This window comes from Oncorhynchus keta, chromosome 37 (genome assembly GCF_023373465.1).
Source record: "Oncorhynchus keta strain PuntledgeMale-10-30-2019 chromosome 37, Oket_V2, whole genome shotgun sequence".
Lineage (NCBI taxonomy): Eukaryota > Metazoa > Chordata > Actinopteri > Salmoniformes > Salmonidae > Oncorhynchus > Oncorhynchus keta.
The window spans coordinates 17137516-17156019 of NC_068457.1; the positions used below are offsets into that span (position 1 = coordinate 17137516).

The window sequence follows — 18504 nt, forward strand, 5'->3', positions numbered from 1 at the left end:
GGTTGAATAAAATAAAAAACTGTTTGAAAAAAAACAGCTTTCATTGGCACCAAATTTGATGTGCTCCCATGAACTTCACATGCTAGTGATCATGTTTTTGTTTTACATAGAAATGTACACTACTAACACTACTGTCAATGAACCTTCTCTAGCCCAGATCATTAGCCTATGCTATCAATATGTTATGTCATGGGGATCTCTAGACCTAATGACAAATCATCATTATCATGTTGATACTGCTAGGTATTTCAAATGATTAGACCGAGCTACTACTGTAAAGATGTGAAGACCCTAAGTTATTTGTTTAGCTATTTATTGTATATGCTATCTATTCTAATTTGGACTTTAACCATAATGAAAAGTAGGCTATATTATAACAAAATGAATGTTGTTTTAGAGAACAGAGACGATAGGCCTATTAGTAATTATGCCATTTTAAATGTATTTCCAGGCAGAGGAGATGGACACCTCAGAAGACCTGCAAGATGACAACCTGATCAAGCGGGACCACTTCCACAGTTCTAATAATGAGCAGCAAGATGGACTTTTGGCAGTTAGGAGGAATGTAATATTAGAACGAACTAAATTCAACCAAAGACAACAAGAAGCAGGAGAGACAGCTGATGATTTTATCACTGCTCTCAATTGTTTGTCAGAAAATTGTGGTTATGGAGCTCTGCTCAGTGAGATGATAAGAGACAGACTAGTTGCAGGCTTACATGACAGAAGATTGTCCAAGCAATTGCAATTTGACCCAGAACTAACACTGGATAAAGCTGTCACACGCATTCGTCAAACTGAACTTGTGAAAAAGCCACAGGACCTGCCAGAGTATACCTTCAAAGCTACCAGCAGTGCAGCAAATGTAGAGAGTGTGCTTTCACATAGCAAACAGCAATTCCCAGCGAATACCCAGTGCCAATCAGAGAAGAATCAAAACTCAGAAAGACCACAACAACCTCAAACAACGCAGGAGAATGCAGAAGATCCCCTAGATACTAATGACACTGATAGCTTCAGTCCTGGAGGAGAAAAGCCTCACTACTGCGCCTACTGTGGTAGGAGCTTTCAAAAAGTAAGGGATCTTATAAGACACCAGCGAACACATACTGGAGAGAAGCCTCACAACTGCTCTGATTGTAACAGAAGTTTTGCTCGATTAGATAATCTCAAGTCACACCAAAAAATACACGTGAAAGACAAACATCATTTTCACTCCACTAAATGTGTGGAAAGCTTTGTCCTATTGGAGAAGCTTGAAAAACACCTGCTGGAGAATACCTTCAAAGCTACCAGCAATGCAACAAATGTAGACAGTGTGCCTGAACTTGGTAAAAATCAGCACCCAGAAAGACTACTGCCCCAAACAACTCAGGAGAACAGAGAGAAGCCTCATCATGATACTTCCGATGACCCTATTGTGAGTTCTAATGGAGGTGAGAGGCGTCATCCCTGCTCCGACTGTGGGAAGAACTTTACACGAGTTTATCATCTTAAAAGACACCAACGAACACATACAGGAGAGAAGCCTCATCGCTGCTCTGATTGTGGCAAAAGTTATTCTCAGTCGTATGATCTGAAAATACACCACCAGCGAAAGCATATGAAAGGGAAATACTTCCACTGCAATCATTGTGAAGAACGTTTCTCCAAACCAGAGGATCTGAACACACACATGCATGTACATGCTGGAGAAAAGCCATACCTTTGTCCAGACTGTGGGAAGAGATTCCAGTTGTTAAATGCATTTGAAATGCACCAACAAAAACATACTTTGGGGCTTCTTGAGTGCTCTTATTGTGGTAAAAGTTTTTCTAAGATGGATAAACTTAAACTACACCAGCGAACGCATACGGGAGAGAAACATTTTCGCTGCCCTGACTGTGGGAAAAGTTTTACCCGCTCGGATCTTCTGAAAAGTCACCAGAGGACACATAAGAAAGAGGGAGATTGTCTGTACTGTGATAAAAGCTTTTCTGAACCTGGAGAACTAAAAATACACATGGATGTACATAGTCAAGAAAGGCCTCACCTTTGCCCCGACTGTGGGAAGAGATTCAAACTGTTATGGTCGTTGAAAAAGCACCAGCGAAAACACACAGAGAAGATCTCACCAAGGGAAAAGCGTCACCACTGTTCCGACTGCAATAAGAGTTTTACTCGCGGATATCATCTTAAAAGACATCGGGAAACACACACAGGAGAAAAGCCTTTCCACTGCTCTAATTGTGACAAAAGCTTTGCAGGAAAGGAGAGGCTTAAACAACATCAACTAACACACAAGGAAAAGAAACGTCACCGCTGTTCAAGGTGTGATAAAAGATTTCCTGACATGGCAAAACTACGATCACACCTTCCAGTACATTCCGTAGAACTGGCACTCCACTGTTCTGACTGTGGAAAGTATTTCTTAAACAAGGCAAAGTTTGAAAGACACCAAAAAATACACACTGGAAGTGGAAAAATACCATTCCTCTGCACTGACTGTGGGGAGGGTTTTACAAATTTGCGTCAGTTGGAAGACCACCAGCGAACACACACTGGGGAGAAACCGTACTGCTGCATTGATTGCGGAAAGAGTTTTGCACATGAAAAAACATTTAAGTGTCACAAGCAAGCACACAAGTTCAAACTTTCTGGAGAAAGAGCAGCCTATCCTTGCTCGGAATGTGGAAATACTTTTTCTCGTTCATGTGATGTGATGAGTCATGTGAGAAGGGTGCATAATAAAGAGAGACCTTTCCAGTGCTCCTGCTGTGGAAAAAGATTTTTCCAAAAGAACTCACTCACAATACACATGAGAATGCACACTGGAGAGAAACCGTACCACTGCTCAGAATGTGGACAAAGCTTCTCCCAAATGAACGACAGAAAACGCCACCAGAAGAGGCAACACTCTGGAGAGGAGACTTGATCTCTCTACTAGTGTGGAAGGCACAGTCAGAAACACTCAATAAGAAAGGACTACAACAGAAACACACACATACAATATTGTATCAGTCTTTATTCCAGGTTTATTTTTGTCATATCCTTGAAATGATCTTGTATCAACAGTAAAGTTTATTTCACAAATGACTGTGCTGTTTTTTTGTTTGGTTACCTCGTCACTCTCCTAGTTTCTACCCTGCATAAATGGTATTTGTTAATCCTCCCCTGCACCTAAAGAATCCCATAAGGCCATCGATAATAGTTAAGGCTATCTCAAAGAACAAAAAGTGTAGTTAATATATGGACTTGTCTAATATAACTGGACAATGAATATTAGGGATGTGATCATCACAGTATAGAAATCATTTACATGCCAAGATTATGGAATAATTTTGGAAATCCACACAAAAAAAACTGTCTATCAGCATTCAGACTCATACACACCTGACTCAAGTTATTAGATATCCAAGTTATTGAGATTGCAACATCATGGCATGTAATCCTCATTTCTTACTTCTGAAAGTGCGATCATAAGATTTGTGTTAGCTACTGACACAGTTGTGCTTTTTAAAGTGTCTTGAGTCAGAAAAGTATTTTCCACATCTCTTGCAGGAGTATGGCCTGACTCCTGTGTGCACTTGAATGTGGGTTTTGACATGATTGGCTTGTCTGAATCGTGTCCCACAGATATCACAGCTGAAAGGCTTCTCTCCCGTGTGGACTCGCTCATGTCTTTTGAGATTACCGATAAATCCAAAAGTCTGTATGGATCAGCTCATGTATCTTAAGAGATTGTTTTGTAATAAATATCTTTCTACAACAACCACAAGCATTGGGCTTCTCTCAGGTGTGTAATTTCTGGTGATAGTCAAAAGTAACTTTATGGAGAAAAGTCTTTCCGCATGTGGAACAAGTGTATATGTTTTCTCCTGTGTGAATTCTTCCATGTGTTTTCAGAGAACCGATGGAGCTGAAGCCCTTCAAACATATCTTGCAGCTGAGGGGTTTTGGTTGGTCGGTTTGTTTTTGTTGGTTGGCCTTGTTCTTTCTGGTTCTTGAGTGCCCCTCTCCATCAGCCACATGTGATAGCTTGTGAATTCTCAGTTGATAATTGTAAAGGTAAGTCTTCCACAAACGTCACACATAAATGGTTTTAATGCCCCATGAACTAGCATGTAAGCTTTTAAGTTGGTGGACTGAATGAATGTCTTTCCACACGCCTCGTGTGGGGCCTCTTCTTCGTGTGAATTCGATGGTGTCTCGTAAGGTTCTCCTTAAAGCTGAAAGTAGCTTGACATATTTCACATCTAAATTGTTTTGAGATATACTGAAATTCTTTCCACACGTAGTACAGCTGTATGGTTTCTCACCTGTGTGAACTCGCTGGTGTACTTCAAGCATGTACTTTGAGGCGAAACCTCGTCCACAAGTGAGGCAAGTGAACGGTTTCACCTCTGCATGAACAAACTCATGTGATTTCAGATTTGTCTTACTACTGAATTTCTTTCCACAAACTTTGCAACTGAAAGGTTTCTCTTTTGAGTGAGTTTGCATGTGTTGAGTCAGCATACAGTTCAGGCGGAAGGTTTACGCACAAATGTCACACTTCGGTTTATTGTGAACTGCTATATGGCGTTTCAACAGACAGTTTACGTGGAAGGTCTTCTCACATATGTCACACTTGAAGGGTTTCCTCGGCTTGGAAATGCTCTGCTGTATTCCGTGGCTGTATTCTGTGGAAATGCTCTGCTGTATTCCGTGGCTGTATTCTGTGGAAATGCTCTGCTGTATTCCGTGGCTGTATTCTGTGGAAATGCTCTGCTGTATTCCGTGGCTGTATTCTGTGGAAATGCTCTGCTGTATTCCGTGGCTGTTTTCTGTGGAAATGCTCTGCTGTATTCCGTGGCTGTTTTCTGTGGAAATGCTCTGCTGTATTCCGTGGCTGTTTTCTGTGGAAATGCTCTGCTGTATTCCGTGGCTGTATTCTGTGGAAATGCTCTGCTGTATTCCGTGGCTGTATTCTGTGGACATGCTCTGCTGTATTCCGTGGCTGTATTCTATGGAAATGCTCTGCTGTATTCCGTGGCTGTATTCTGTGGAAATGCTCTGCTGTATTCCGTGGCTGTATTCTATGGAAATGCTCTGCTGTATTCCGTGGCTGTATTCTGTGGAAATGCTCTGCTGTATTCCGTGGCTGTTTTCTGTGGAAATGCTCTGCTGTATTCCGTGGCTGTTTTCTGTGGAATTGCTCTGCTGTATTCCGTGGCTGTTTTCTGTGGAATTGCTCTGCTGTATTCCGTGGCTGTTTTCTGTGGAATTGATCTGCTGTATTCCGTGGCTGTTTTCTGTGGAATTGCTCTGCTGTATTCCGTGGCTGTTTTCTGTGGAAATGCTCTGCTGTATTCCGTGGCTGTTTTCTGTGGAAATGCTCTGCTGTATTCCGTGGCTGTATTCTGTGGAAATGCTCTGCTGTATTCTGTGGCTGTATTCTATGGAAATGCTCTGCTGTATTCTGTGGAAATGCTCTGCTGTATTCCGTGGCTGTATTCTGTGGAAATGCTCTGCTGTATTCCGTGGCTGTATTCTGTGGACATGCTCTGCTGTATTCCGTGGCTGTATTTTATGGAAATGCTCTGCTGTATTCTGTGGAAATGCTCTGCTGTATTCCGTGGCTGTTTTCTGTGGACATGCTCTGCTGTATTCCGTGGCTGTATTCTGTGGACATGCTCTGCTGTATTCCGTGGCTGTTTTCTGTGGATCCTGTCCCAGTACGGCTGCTTGTTTCCTTTTCATGACCACCTCTCCCGTTCACCCTTGGATTCAGTGTCTCTAAATGAAGGCTTTGTATTCAGTCCACGTGAGTCTTCCACAGAGTGAAGAGGAGAATAAGTCTCTGTTTACTGTAAGCCTCTGCAGCACCTACAGATGAGAGGAATATACAGGCATTATGCTACAGTAAGTGACTGGTTTGACAGCCATATTTCACACAACAGAAAACTGTACCAGCAACAACTGTATGGCTGTGTCCCAAATGGCACCCCTATATAGTGAATAGGGTGAAGGGCTCAACTTACAGGGCCGCCCACTGGTCTCGGGAGGTTTTGGAAACCCTCCGAGCCAGTCAATCATCCATGTCAGTGGCCTGCTTGGGCCATTGAAAAGAAAATATGTAATGTCATTTTCAATCTAGGCTAATTGATGAAAAAAAATCCCTGAAGCGGTTAGCTCGTTATGTAGATTATTTAGCACACTGTGCCACACACTGCCTACGTTGAGCGGAATATCACCGGGCAGCGAGAGCATGCATCCTTCAAACAACTGATTGTGGAGCAGCTCACAGAAGAGCGGTAGGCACAGGAAAGCAATACAAAATACATTTCAAGTTATGATATCTAGCCTACCTGTCACGCCCTGACCCGAGTATTCTTTGTTTTTTTAATGTTTTGGTTAGGTCAGGGTGTGACATGGGTGATGTATGTGTTTTTGTACTGTCTACGGGTTTTGTAGGTTTATGGGGTTGTTTATCATCTAGGTGTCTATATACAGTGGGGCAAAAAAGTATTTAGTCAGCCACCAATTGTGCAAGTTCTCCCACTTAAAAAGATGAGAGGCCTGTAATTTTCATCATAGGTACACTTATAATAATAATAATATAATAATAATATATGCCATTTAGCAGACGCTTTTATCCAAAGCGACTTACAGTCATGTGTGCATACATTCTACGTATGGGTGGTCCCGGGGATCGAACCCACTACCCTGGCGTTACAAGCGCCATGCTCTACCAACTGAGCTACAGAAGGACCACCCAACTATGACCACCCAACTATGACAGACAAAATGAGAAAACAAAATCCATAAAATCACATTGTAGGATTTTTAATTAATTTATTTGCAAATTATGGTGGAAAATAAGTATAGTTCACCATAGTTTGCAAATAAATTCATTAAAAATCCGACAATGTGATTTTCTGGATTTTTTTTTCTTCTCATTTTGTCTGTCATAGTTGAAATGTACCTATGATGAAAATTACAGGCCTCTCATCTTTTTAAGTGGGAGAACTTGCACAATTGGTGGCTGACTAAATACTTTTTTGCCCCACTGTATGTCTATGGTTGCCTAGATTGGTTCTCAATTAGAGGCAGGTGTTTTATCGTTGAACCATATTTAGGAAGCCATCTTCTTTGGGTATTTCGTGGGTTATTGTCTATGTCTAGTTGCCTGTGTCTGCACGTGTGTAGTGTAGCTTCACGTTCGTTTTGTTGTTTTTGCAGTTTGTTTAGTGTCCGTCTTCATTAATAAACAGAAGATGTATTCATATCATGCTGCGCCTTAGTCTCATCCATTCGATGAACGTGACAGAATAACCCACCATAAAAGGACCAAGCAGCATGATTGGGAGGAACAGCGCTTAATGGAGAAATGGACCCGGGAGAAGGACGAATGGGTAACAACATGGGAGAAGATTGAGAGTTGGTCGATCGATCCAGGGAGAGTGCCAGAGCCTGCATGGGATTCTTTGGAACAGTGCGAGGAGGGATACAGGAGAATGGAGGAACAGCGAAGATATAAGGGTACACGGCTAGCACAGAAGCCCGAGAGGCAGCCCCAATCATTTTTTTGGGGAGGGCACACGAGGAGATTGGCTAAGTCAGGTAGGAGACCTGAGCCAACTCCTCGTGCTTACGGTGGGGAGCGTGTAACTGGTCAGGCACCGTGTTATGCAGAGATGCGCACGGTGTCTCCAGTGCGCATTTCTAGCCCGGTGCGCTATATTCCAGCTCCTCGCATTGGCCGGGCTAGAATAAGCATCCAGCCAGAACGGGTTGTGTCAGCTTTACACTCCAGACCTCCAGTACGCCTCCACATCCCAGTACGTCCTGTGCCTGCTCCCCGCACTCGCCCTGAGGTGCGTGTCCCCAGCCCGGTACCACCAGTGCCAGCACCACGCACCAGGCCTATAGTGCGCCTCGGCAGTCCAGTACGCCCTGTTCCTCCTCCCCGCACTCGCCCTGAGGTGCGTGTCCCCAGCCCGGTACCACCAGTGCCAGCACCACGCACCAGGCCTATAGTGCGCCTCGGCAGTCCAGTACGCCCTGTTCCTCCTCCCCGCAATCGCCCTGAGGTGCGTGTCCTTGGCCCAGTACCACCAGTGCCGGCACCACGCACCAGGCCTACAGTGTGCCTCGCCAGTCCAGAGCGTCCGGCAACAGTACCCAGCCCAGAGCGTCCGGCAACAGTACCCAGTCCAGAGCGTCCAGCTACAATACCCAGTCCAGAGCGTCCGGCAACAGTCTACAGAACGGAACTCCTACGACGGGCCGCAGACCGGAACCTCCTACGAAGGGTCGCAGACCAAAACCTCCTACGACGGGCCGCAGACCAAAACCTCCTACGACGGGCCGCAGACCGGAACCTCCTACGACGGGCCGCAGACCGGAACCTCCTACGACGGGCCGCAGACCGGAACCTCCTACGACGGGCCGCCAGAGCCGTCAGCCAGCCAGGAGCTGCCGATGCCGCCTGTCACGCCGGCGACGCTGGAATCTCCCTTCTGTCCGGAGCTGCCTGACGATTTGTATCAACCAGGTGGGCATTTGTTTAGCAAACTTTGCAATCACATGTACACCACAGGAGGCTGGTGAGCAGAGGACGGCTCATAATCATGGCCAGAATGGAGTGAATGAAATGGCATCAAACACATGAAAACCACGTATTTGAAATCATTCCACTCCAGCCATTACCACAAGCCCATCCTCCCCAATTAAGGTGGCACCAACCTCCAGTGATGCACACTATACATTGTACGGTAGGCTACAGAAACACCGCTAGCCAAACACAAAGGTCTCTTGCCAGGGTGCACAACTGAATTAAAGGGTAACTACACACTCCCCCAATAAAAGATCAAATAAAATAATTAATCCCAGACCTCAAAAGTGGTCTATTATTGTGGTTTAAGCATGGTTGTGTACTTGGAACATCCAATTTGGTTGTTTTTCTCCAAAGAAAAGTATGATTTTGAGAGTCAAAACAAAGGAAAAAACCTCCGAAACCCCAAAACCAAACCTGGAAAACTGAATGACAAATGAAGGATTTTACAACATCCTGATGACTGTTAAAAAAAATAATATTTTGCCAAGGTTTTATTTTTTCCCTCTAAACGATCAATGTAAATATGACATTGTCAAGTTAAAATGTAATTGGTTTGGTATAATAAGGTTATAATAAGCTCCGCCCGCATATGAAAAATAAAATCACCTGCTATTGAAATGATGCGTGCATCATCCGCTTTCCCTAAGATCTTGCCATTAACTTTCAGTTGGCTCTGACAAATGCCTGAATGTCAAGCCCTGGGGTGCCATTTAGGACTGAACCCATGTTTCTTTGGGATATTACCTTCAATGACTGACGTTTTAGTTCCTGATTTCACCTCACTCCTCTCCTTCACAGGGTCGGTGCTAGAGCCTGTATTTCTCGCAGTAGTCTGGAATGGAGGAGTCATTATTTTAATATAGACAGACATTTGACAGATTTGTTAAAATCATACACAGAAAATGAACATAAGTTACAAGGACATACCTCTTCCCATACGATGACAGTGTTTACTTGACTGACATCTCCCATGCTGAGCAATGCTGAGACCACGGTGTTTGTCTTCACATTGTTAACAGGCATCATTGAGAAATCTTAAATAACAAGCAGATAAAACTTCACAACATTTCCCTTTAAAAACAGGTGGAAGACAAACTATCAGTACAAGTAAACCATAGACAGTGATGAGTTGCTGGGCCCTCACTCACCAACTGGCTTAATTTGAAAGATCTTTCCATTGTGCAGAATGTGGGTTGGTCTTTTCGGTTCTTCTCGCCCCTCAACCTTCTCAACCATCACCTTCAGATCTTTATCCATCTGCTCCACCTTGATCTTCAGTTTCTCATTTTCATTTTGTAAAGCTGCAGAGACCTCTAGGAATAGTCTGCAGATTTTACGAACAGCCTCCTTTGTCAACTGGTGCATAATTGTGCCAAGCTGTTTCTGGAGAGAGATTGAAGTATATTAGAATGAGGCTAACAAAGTTACTCCCAACTTAAATTTTATTTTATTTTTTAAAACTTTTTTAACTTTGCGAGTTTCGTTAACCAGTTATACTTAACTGGCCCAGATACTAGACTTTAAATATGCCTGTATTGCAGGGCTGATTAACTACGACAAACATGTGTATGCACAAAGCGAGAACATAACATGTAATACATTTTTGATTTTGGGAGGGGGTAGCAGCTAACAACTGGATTTAATACTTTCTTGTGCACTGTTCGTCACTACAGACCCTGATTCGATCCTGGGCTGTATCACAACCGACAGTGGGGCGGCGTACAATTGGCCCAGCGTTGTCCGGGTTAGGGTTTGGCCGCGGTACGCGTCATTGTAAATAAGAATTTTTTTTCTTAACTGACTGGCGGAGTTAAATAAAAGGTTCATTTAAACATGTGTTATTTCATAGTTTTGATTTATTCACTATTATTCTACAATGTAGAAAATAGTCCAAATAAAACAAAAAACCCTGGAATGAGTAGGTGTGTCCAAACTTTTGACTGGTACTGTATGTTCATTACAACTAGGAGAGAATTCCTTCTAAAACGTAACGTTATGGCTCGGTTGATGGCTGACCCATTGGTCTGACCAGGTAATGCCAAGGGGTGTATTCATTAGTCGCAGACCGTAGCAACAAACGGTTTGCAATGGAAATGGCTTACTACCAATAGTCTTACGATGAAAACAGTTTCAATTGATCAACTTTGGGTAGGTAACTCCCCGTTTGGTTATATTTGCTTCGGTGTGGCTCCTAGAGTAAACGGTTTCCGTTCGCAACAGGCCAAATGTTTTGCTATGGTCTGCGGCCAATGAATACCTCCCTAGTGAGTATTTACTAGAGACCAAACAAACCAAATGGGAGCCAACAGAAGAAAATAGTACGAAATGGGACAAATTACATATTTAATCCCTGGATAGCTGACGATATGTCTTGGCCAATAAGAGTGTTTGAAGTGAATCAGGCAAAAAAGTTAAACAGCCACTTTGTCAACAGTGCCACGATGTGTGGAGATGGACATAGCCATCACCAATTCAAGGGATGTGGGAAGACATTTCATATGTAGTATCTAAATTATTGGTGTAGAAAATTGTATTTTTGGTCTATTTGACAGCTTGTGGTACTGTGCTACCACAGCAAGCACGTATGCAAATGTCTGGTTATGCTAGCTGGTTTACAAAACGATAAACCATTGTTGTTGATGTTATTAAGCATGAAGTCGTGATACATGTGTACAATTTAACTGCTGTTCTTATGGATTTTCTAATAGTCCTTTCACAACTGTTGAACAAATATTGTGCATTGACAATGACTGTAGTTTACATTAGCAGCCACCTAGTACTACATGACATATACAAAAAGGCCACCAGTAATGAGTGAACCAGCTCATAGGTTCATTGTAGTAAGGGACATTTATTAATCTTGACTATTGCAATTTCTTTGTACTGACCTAATGGGGGAGTAAATATACATCAGATTGAACTTAAATTAGCAAAAGTGAAAACATTATGGGATCATGCATTAAACTTCTCCAGCTTTACACTATAGTCATCAACACTGTTGCTTTGTCCTGTAGAGAGGTGAGCTACATGTTTTCATTTCAACAGCATGTTTTGGAAGATAAATACGTTTTCCCCCATTACAGACACTGTAATACATATATAATATTGAAAATATAAAAACAAGTATTTTTAAAAATAGAGTTCTTATGTTGCACTCCCCACTAAATAAATAGTTCAGTTCAATGAATGTATATTTGTCCTTGAAACATTACATTGAAATACAGTATCATAATGGCGGACGGTGACTTTAGAACAGCACCCACTATAGTATATTATTGGGCGGGACCAACCTGAATTTGTCCAATAAAAACTCGTTATGTTTCACTATATTGGATCACTCCAATATATTGGCATTGCTCCGCGGCGGAGGGATACATCCGAGGTGAGGATTTACAGATTTACTCCGGTGAACACCTGTATCACGGCTGGGGTCCGCCCCTATATATAGATCCCATGGCCGTGACACGTTCTCTTTAATTTTGTCGGCGGACGTCCGTATGTTTGAGGTACACACTTACAGAAGTTCGCTTGATAAGTGTAATATCTTGCGTGGAAGTATACTCACTGGCTGTTTGCAGCCTGGAGCAACCCCTCCTCTTAAGTGCTCCCCTCACTGCGAGCGGTTGATCTGTATCTTCCTCCGGTGGTATGTCGTGCTTGTGTTTCGTTAGCGTTACACTACGACTCACTGTGCATTAATATATTGGTGGTTCTTGCTGCCACAAACTGTAATTTACCTTACACAACTTGCTGACTGGCTTGTTCTATGCGTGTTGTGAATTGCTTTAACATGCTGCTCCCCGGGTTCTGTTAATTATCTTGCAGGGATTTTTCATGTTCATTCCCCTGCAGAGTGTGAGTATCATGGAAAACTACGTCGAGACATTAACTTTGGGGTTCCTTAATGGGCGTTTCTCCTTATGGTGCTGTTTTTACTCCTTGGATATTAAACCGGTAGGTAATATTGCAGTTACCTGGTCGCTGTTTTTTTTTGTCTGCCTGTTTTTCCCACAAGGGTCTTCTGTATTAGCAGAGGTACTGGGTAATTTATCCCTCATCGGGTTCTTATTCCTCCAAGCGGGTCATGACATAGCTCTCCCAGGGCTTCTGATCCCTGCTGTGGCCCTGTTGGCTTCGCTGAGCTTTTGGCTCCCCTTTGTGACGGGTGTGATCGTGGTTTCCTGGGGATCCGCATACCTTGTGTATGTACTGTACTGCCTGGGTTTGAGCCATGCAAAAAGGGTGGATGCCTGTTTTGTGTGGTGTTCTCAGAACGCCTGCACCTGGCGCGATTGGAGGCCATGCGTGAGTGGGTCGGCCAGGCTTGGGACCAGGCTCCCTCAGGAGTGGTGCGGCAGCGAGCTGTTAGTCCCTCTACTGGGCCCAGTACCCCCCCAGGAAGCGTGGCCAGAGCCACTGCAGAGGCAGAGCTGGGACCACGTTGAAAGGAGGGCGCATGCCCTGGGTCAGGAGGTTGATAGCTTCGATGGCGACAACAGCTGTTCTCTGTTGGCCAGTGATAGGATGTTCCTGGGGGACGAAACTGGCACTTTTCACTGGACAACAGCTGTTCCCTGTTGGCCAGTGATAGGCTGTTCCTGAGGGACGAAACTGGCACTGTTCACCACCGTGAGCGGTGCTACCAGGCTGACAGGCCATCAGAAGCCTCCAGCGGGGCTTCATCGCCCCCAGTGGCTCTAGAGGCTATGAGGAGCCTACTCACTTGGATAGCCACTGCACTGGACATCAACTGGCGGACAGTGATTTCTCTCCATCTGTCCCCATCTCTGCTGAGTTCCGCGAGGCCTTGCAGGAGAGCTGGGCCTCTGCCAGGGCGGAACCCACGACTGAAGGTGGGACCCCCCGCCGGGTCTGATGCGGACTTGAAAGCCACAAATGGGTCCCTCTGCTCTCTTGGCCGCCTTACCAACGTGGCCATGCTGCTGCAACCATACCTGCAGACTCTGTTATCCTGGCTGCAGGAGGGCACATAGGAGCTCCTCCGGGAAGTGATGGGAGGTGTCTCGCCTGCTTTCCCTGCTCCAGAGGGATGTGGCTGGCTGAAAGGGACGGGCCATGGTGCAGGTGGTTACCTCCCGGCGCCATCTCTGGCTGGCGGACATTTGCCACTCACCCCGTCACCCCAGGGCTGATGTTTGGCTGAGGGGTTGATGACATTCTAGAGCAGACCGATAAGGTTCGTAGGGACCGGGAGACCCTGAGACGGTTCATGCCGCCTCAGGCCCCGGGTCCAAGGCAGATGGACCATCGCCTGCACCCGAACGACAGTGGGGTCCTTCACCTGCCCCAACGCATCCTGCTAAGGGACGATAGCGGCACCGCATATGCAGTGAAGGAACAGCCTGTTTTCCCACACGGGTCTTCCCTGTTTTTTTCAGAGGTACTGGGTAAGAGGTACTGGGTAATTTATCCTTCACGGGTTCCTATTCCTTCAAGGGGGTCACGACATAAGTTCTCCTAGGGCGTCGGACCCCTGCTCCGCGGCCTCGTTGGCTTGGTTGAGCTTATGGCTTACCTTTTTTATTTTATTTTACCTTTATTTAACCAGACAAGTCAGTTAAGAACACATTCTTATTTTCAACGACGGCCTAGGAACAGTGGGTTAACTGCCTGTTCAGGGGCAGAACGACAGATTTGTACCTTGTCAGCTCAGGGGTTTGAACTCGCAACCTTCCGGTTACTAGTCCAACGCTCTAACCACTAGGCTACCCTGTGACAGGTATGGCGGTGACTGTTGACACCATCACAGGGACATGCCTGGGAGACCCAGGTGTTCGGGACGCCAGAGGAGAGGCGGGCCCCGGCAGGACCCCTGACACACCCTTCCCCGGCCTCGGCGCTTCTCCAGGTCTCAAAGGGCAAAGTGGGAGGAGGGTGTGGAGTCCCCCTGGGTGTTATCCACAATGCTAGAGGGGTACCAACTCCAATTCCACTTATTTTGTGGTTCCAAAAAGAGACAAAGGGTTTAGACTGATTTTGGACCTCCGTAACCTCAATGGGTACTTGAAGGTACTGAGGTTCCACATGCTGGACCCAGCCTCGTGTTGCAGGCCGTGTCCAGGGACTAGTGGTTTGTGGCGCTGGACTTGAGAGATGCGTACTTCCATGTTCCTGTTCACCCAGATCATTGGCAGTACCTGATAGAGGAATTCTAAATTCCTTTATGTTTTAATTGCCAAAACCAATTTCGCACTCGTTTCTAATTCATTAATGAGGTGTAAGTTCATTAATTATGCATGAAGTAGATCGAGACCAGTCTTAAAAGCCAGGCAAGAGCGTTTAATTCCAGAGAGTACTAAATGCTTACACACATTTCCACAGGTTATAAACTGAACATGACATCATCAGTTTCCCACCCTCTCTCCGATTCTCACAAGAGCCTATTGTTAGTGTTAGGTCTGGAAACTCTCCCAGACATTTCTTATCTGTCTGACAAGCCATATAGCATCACTCCCCTTTTGACTTCCCAAGACACAGACAATTAATTCGTTCTGCTTACATTTTCAGTAACAGCTTAACCAATAACTTTTACTTTTCATACCATAACATAATAGTATTAGAATAAAGGCTTCTAATCAATAATGTATACATAATTAATCATCTTAACTACAATTTCCTCTAACAGTACCTCCGATTCACTTTCGAAGGGATGGCTTACGAATTCATGGTTCTTCCCTTCGGCTTCTCCTTGGCACCCCGCACTTTCACAAAGTGCATGGACGCTGTCCTGGCACCTCTCACGTCCCGAGGATTGTTGATCCTCAATTACCAGGACGATTGGCTGATTTATGCCCCGACCAGGACCCAGGTCCTGTCAGACAGAGACATGCTCCTGACCAACGTCGGCAGGCTGAGCATTACTGTAAATGACAAGAAGAGTCATCTGACGCCTACCCAGAGGATGGCCTTCATTGGCATGGAACTGGACTCAGGCCTCATGAGCGCACGCCTGCCCACCAGAGGGGCTCAGGCGATCCATCTAGCCTTGACCACTTTTGGCAGAGGCGGGTGGTATCTGCCCTGACAACGCCTGTTGGGCTTGCTGACGGTGGCCTCGTTGCCGATTCCCCCTGGGACTGCTCCATCTCCAACCTCTTCAACGGTGGTTCAACTCCCACCGGCTGCACCCGAAGCGCCACCATCACCTGCTGGTGACCGCTCAGGTGGGGTGGAGATGCTGAGGATGTGCTGCCGGGAGCTGGTCAGCACAGACGCCTCCCAGATCGTCTGGGGGGTGTGAACAAAAGCAGGTCGGCCTAGCTGCTTTTGGCTACCCCCTTGGCGCGGAAGGCACATCAATACACTAGAGCTCTGAGCTGTACTGCTGGCCCTGCGGTCTTTCCTTCCACATCTGAAAGGAAGACATGTCCTGGTGAGAACGGACAACACCACAGTGGTGGCTTACATCAACCATCAGGGTGGACTGAGGTCCCACCGCTGCACGTACCTGACATACTGAGTGTGGCAGCGGATATGCTCTCGGGGGAGGGTCTGCCACCTTGGGACTGAAACCTACATCCCCAGGTGGTGCAGCACCTGTGGGACAAGTTCGGAAGGGTGCAGGTGGACCCGTTTTCCTCCCTGGACAATGGACACGGCCCCCTGTGGCACTCCATGTCTGTGCCACCAGGGCCTCTGTGCTTGGATGCTCTGGCTCACAATTGGCCAGGGCTGGAGCTTTATGCATTCCCCCTTTTCCCCTGATCCAGGCTGTGCTGGACAGGACCAGGATGGCAGAGCATCGTCTGCTTCTGGTGGCCCCATACTGGACCAGACAACCCTGGTTTAGCCTTCTTCTGTCCCAGTTGTTGGGACATCTTGGCAACTTCCCCTGAGACCGGACATGCTGTCTCAGGCCGGGGGAACTCTGTGGCATCCGAGGCTGCACCGCCTCAGTCTGTGTGCTTGGCCACTGAACGGCACCAATGATCCATGTTAGGACTACAGGAGGGTGTAATGAACACCATGCAGAGTGCAAGGGCGCCGGCTACAACTGTGGCATATGAATTGCGCTGGCGGTTGTTCTGCTCTTGGTGGACAGGTATTGTGGTTGTGCCCGAGTCATGTCCTCCAATACCTGTAGTCTTGCTTGGATGAGGGCCTGGCAGCCTGAACACTGAGCGGGTATTTGGCTGCTATATCTGCCTGCCATGTGGGGTGGATGGACAGGCCAGTGGGTCCAGCTCTTTGTCTGCTATGGTGAGAGCGTCCTGGGGGCCTGGCTATCAAAGCAGAGGCTCTCTCACTGGATCGTGGACACGACTACGACGGCATACTGCCTGGCCGGCATGCCAATGCTGGATTCTGTGGTCTTTAAACTGTCAGTGTCAGTCTCGGTCCCGCGCTGGGACTTCGCCACTGGCTGGCCAGGTCCCTCTAGCACGGACTAATCTGGTACCTGTTTTCCAATATAGTGAAACATAACGAAGGTCACCTATGTAACCACAGTTATGTGAGCTGTATGGATCACTCCAATCCTCTAAATGTTGTAAAGAACTTGTCACTGCCATGGGTCTATATATAGGGGCAGACCCCAGCCGTGACACAGGTGTACACCTCGGATCAATATGGGAGTGATCCATATAGCTTACATAACCGTGGTTACATAGGTAATCTTCGTTTTAGTCGCAAACCGTTCTCTGTTTGGAGAAATTGTAACCCCGGTTATAAGAATGATAGTAAATATTTAGCTATCTTAGTACACAATCGTCGCACGTCCTTTTTTGTTCAGCCTTAAAATAAACAAATAACCGTCTTCTACGGATAAACACGATACCATTTGTCCTCTGTAAAGTTGTTTATGCTTTAGCGTTTTGTAGGACAATGAATGCTCTCTGACGTGACCACGATAACAACACGTATGTCGTGAACAACATTATTAGCGTGAGCAACAATAGTGGAATCGGCGGTTCGCCTTAAATAAAAGTACTCCATTGAAACTGATGCAAACTGATAAAAATAGTGAAAAAATGCCACAATTGGACTAGATAATGCTTAACAAGGTTGGAATGTTGTCATATAAATTAATTGAAAGACTATTATTGATTCATTTTAATCAATTGAATTCGCACTGTGTATGTATTTGAATTCAGAATTGTGTACAGCCTAGCTAATGGATTGTATACCCATGAAATGGTATCAGCCTACTCTCAGTGACACCTACAGAAAATAACTATGTAAAGTTTACACAAATGTTAGCGTCGTGCAGGACTTTGACTGTGTGAAATCCCCTTCCCTGTCAGTCGATTGTGTGTATTGGACATTCATATTGTACTGCCTAGCTACCTATGGATTGTGCACCCATGACATGGTGTATCAACCTACGCAATGACACCTACAAGAGGACAACTATGTGGAGTTTACACATGATCATGATTGGCACTTGTGGTTTCTAGCTAACATTACACAAGTCAAAGCAGTGGAGCATGTAGTGAAGCAAAACTTTTGTGGTCTAAACCATTTACCTTGGTTCGACAGGGGAGTGGGTTTGCAAAATGCTCCCATAATATATATCTTTTTATACAGACTAGCTCAAACAATTAGTGAACATTTACAAATTATCCAATGGGTTATGATATGTTTTTGCACCTCCACTTTGTTTACCAGAAAATGAAGCCGGCACAAAATGTTTATTTGCTTCATGGCTCAGGCGGACAAATGGACACAAGGCTGTTTGGCTAATCTCAGTCATGAAGAATAAAAATTTTGCACCTGTTTCTAATCCAATGAGCTGCTCTAGCATTAGCCAGCCTAGCATGAGGATGAAAAAGGCAGTTTGAAATACCGCAAGTTCTTATTTAATCTTCTCGATTTGCCGTAATTTGTTGTGGGATTATTAGGAGTACAGCGACACCTTCCATGCCTGGATTGAGGAACGTTTTCAAACCATTTCACTCTAAGTT

General features: G+C 45.4%; 1 protein-coding gene across 6 annotated transcripts in view; it reads left to right on the forward strand.

The window, feature by feature from the left end:
• Nucleotides 1-3751, forward strand: part of LOC118375685 (oocyte zinc finger protein XlCOF6-like) — a 19626-nt gene extending 15875 nt beyond the window's left edge. For all 6 annotated transcript variants that reach the window (XM_035762277.2, XM_052499355.1, XM_035762275.2 and 3 more), the window contains one exon: nt 452-3751. In XM_035762277.2, the coding sequence (XP_035618170.1) occupies nt 461-2914 (2454 nt within the window). In that variant the 5' untranslated portion in view covers nt 452-460 and the 3' untranslated portion in view covers nt 2915-3751. The remainder of the gene's footprint in view (nt 1-451) is intronic.
• Nucleotides 3752-18504: the final 14753 nt, after the last annotated feature.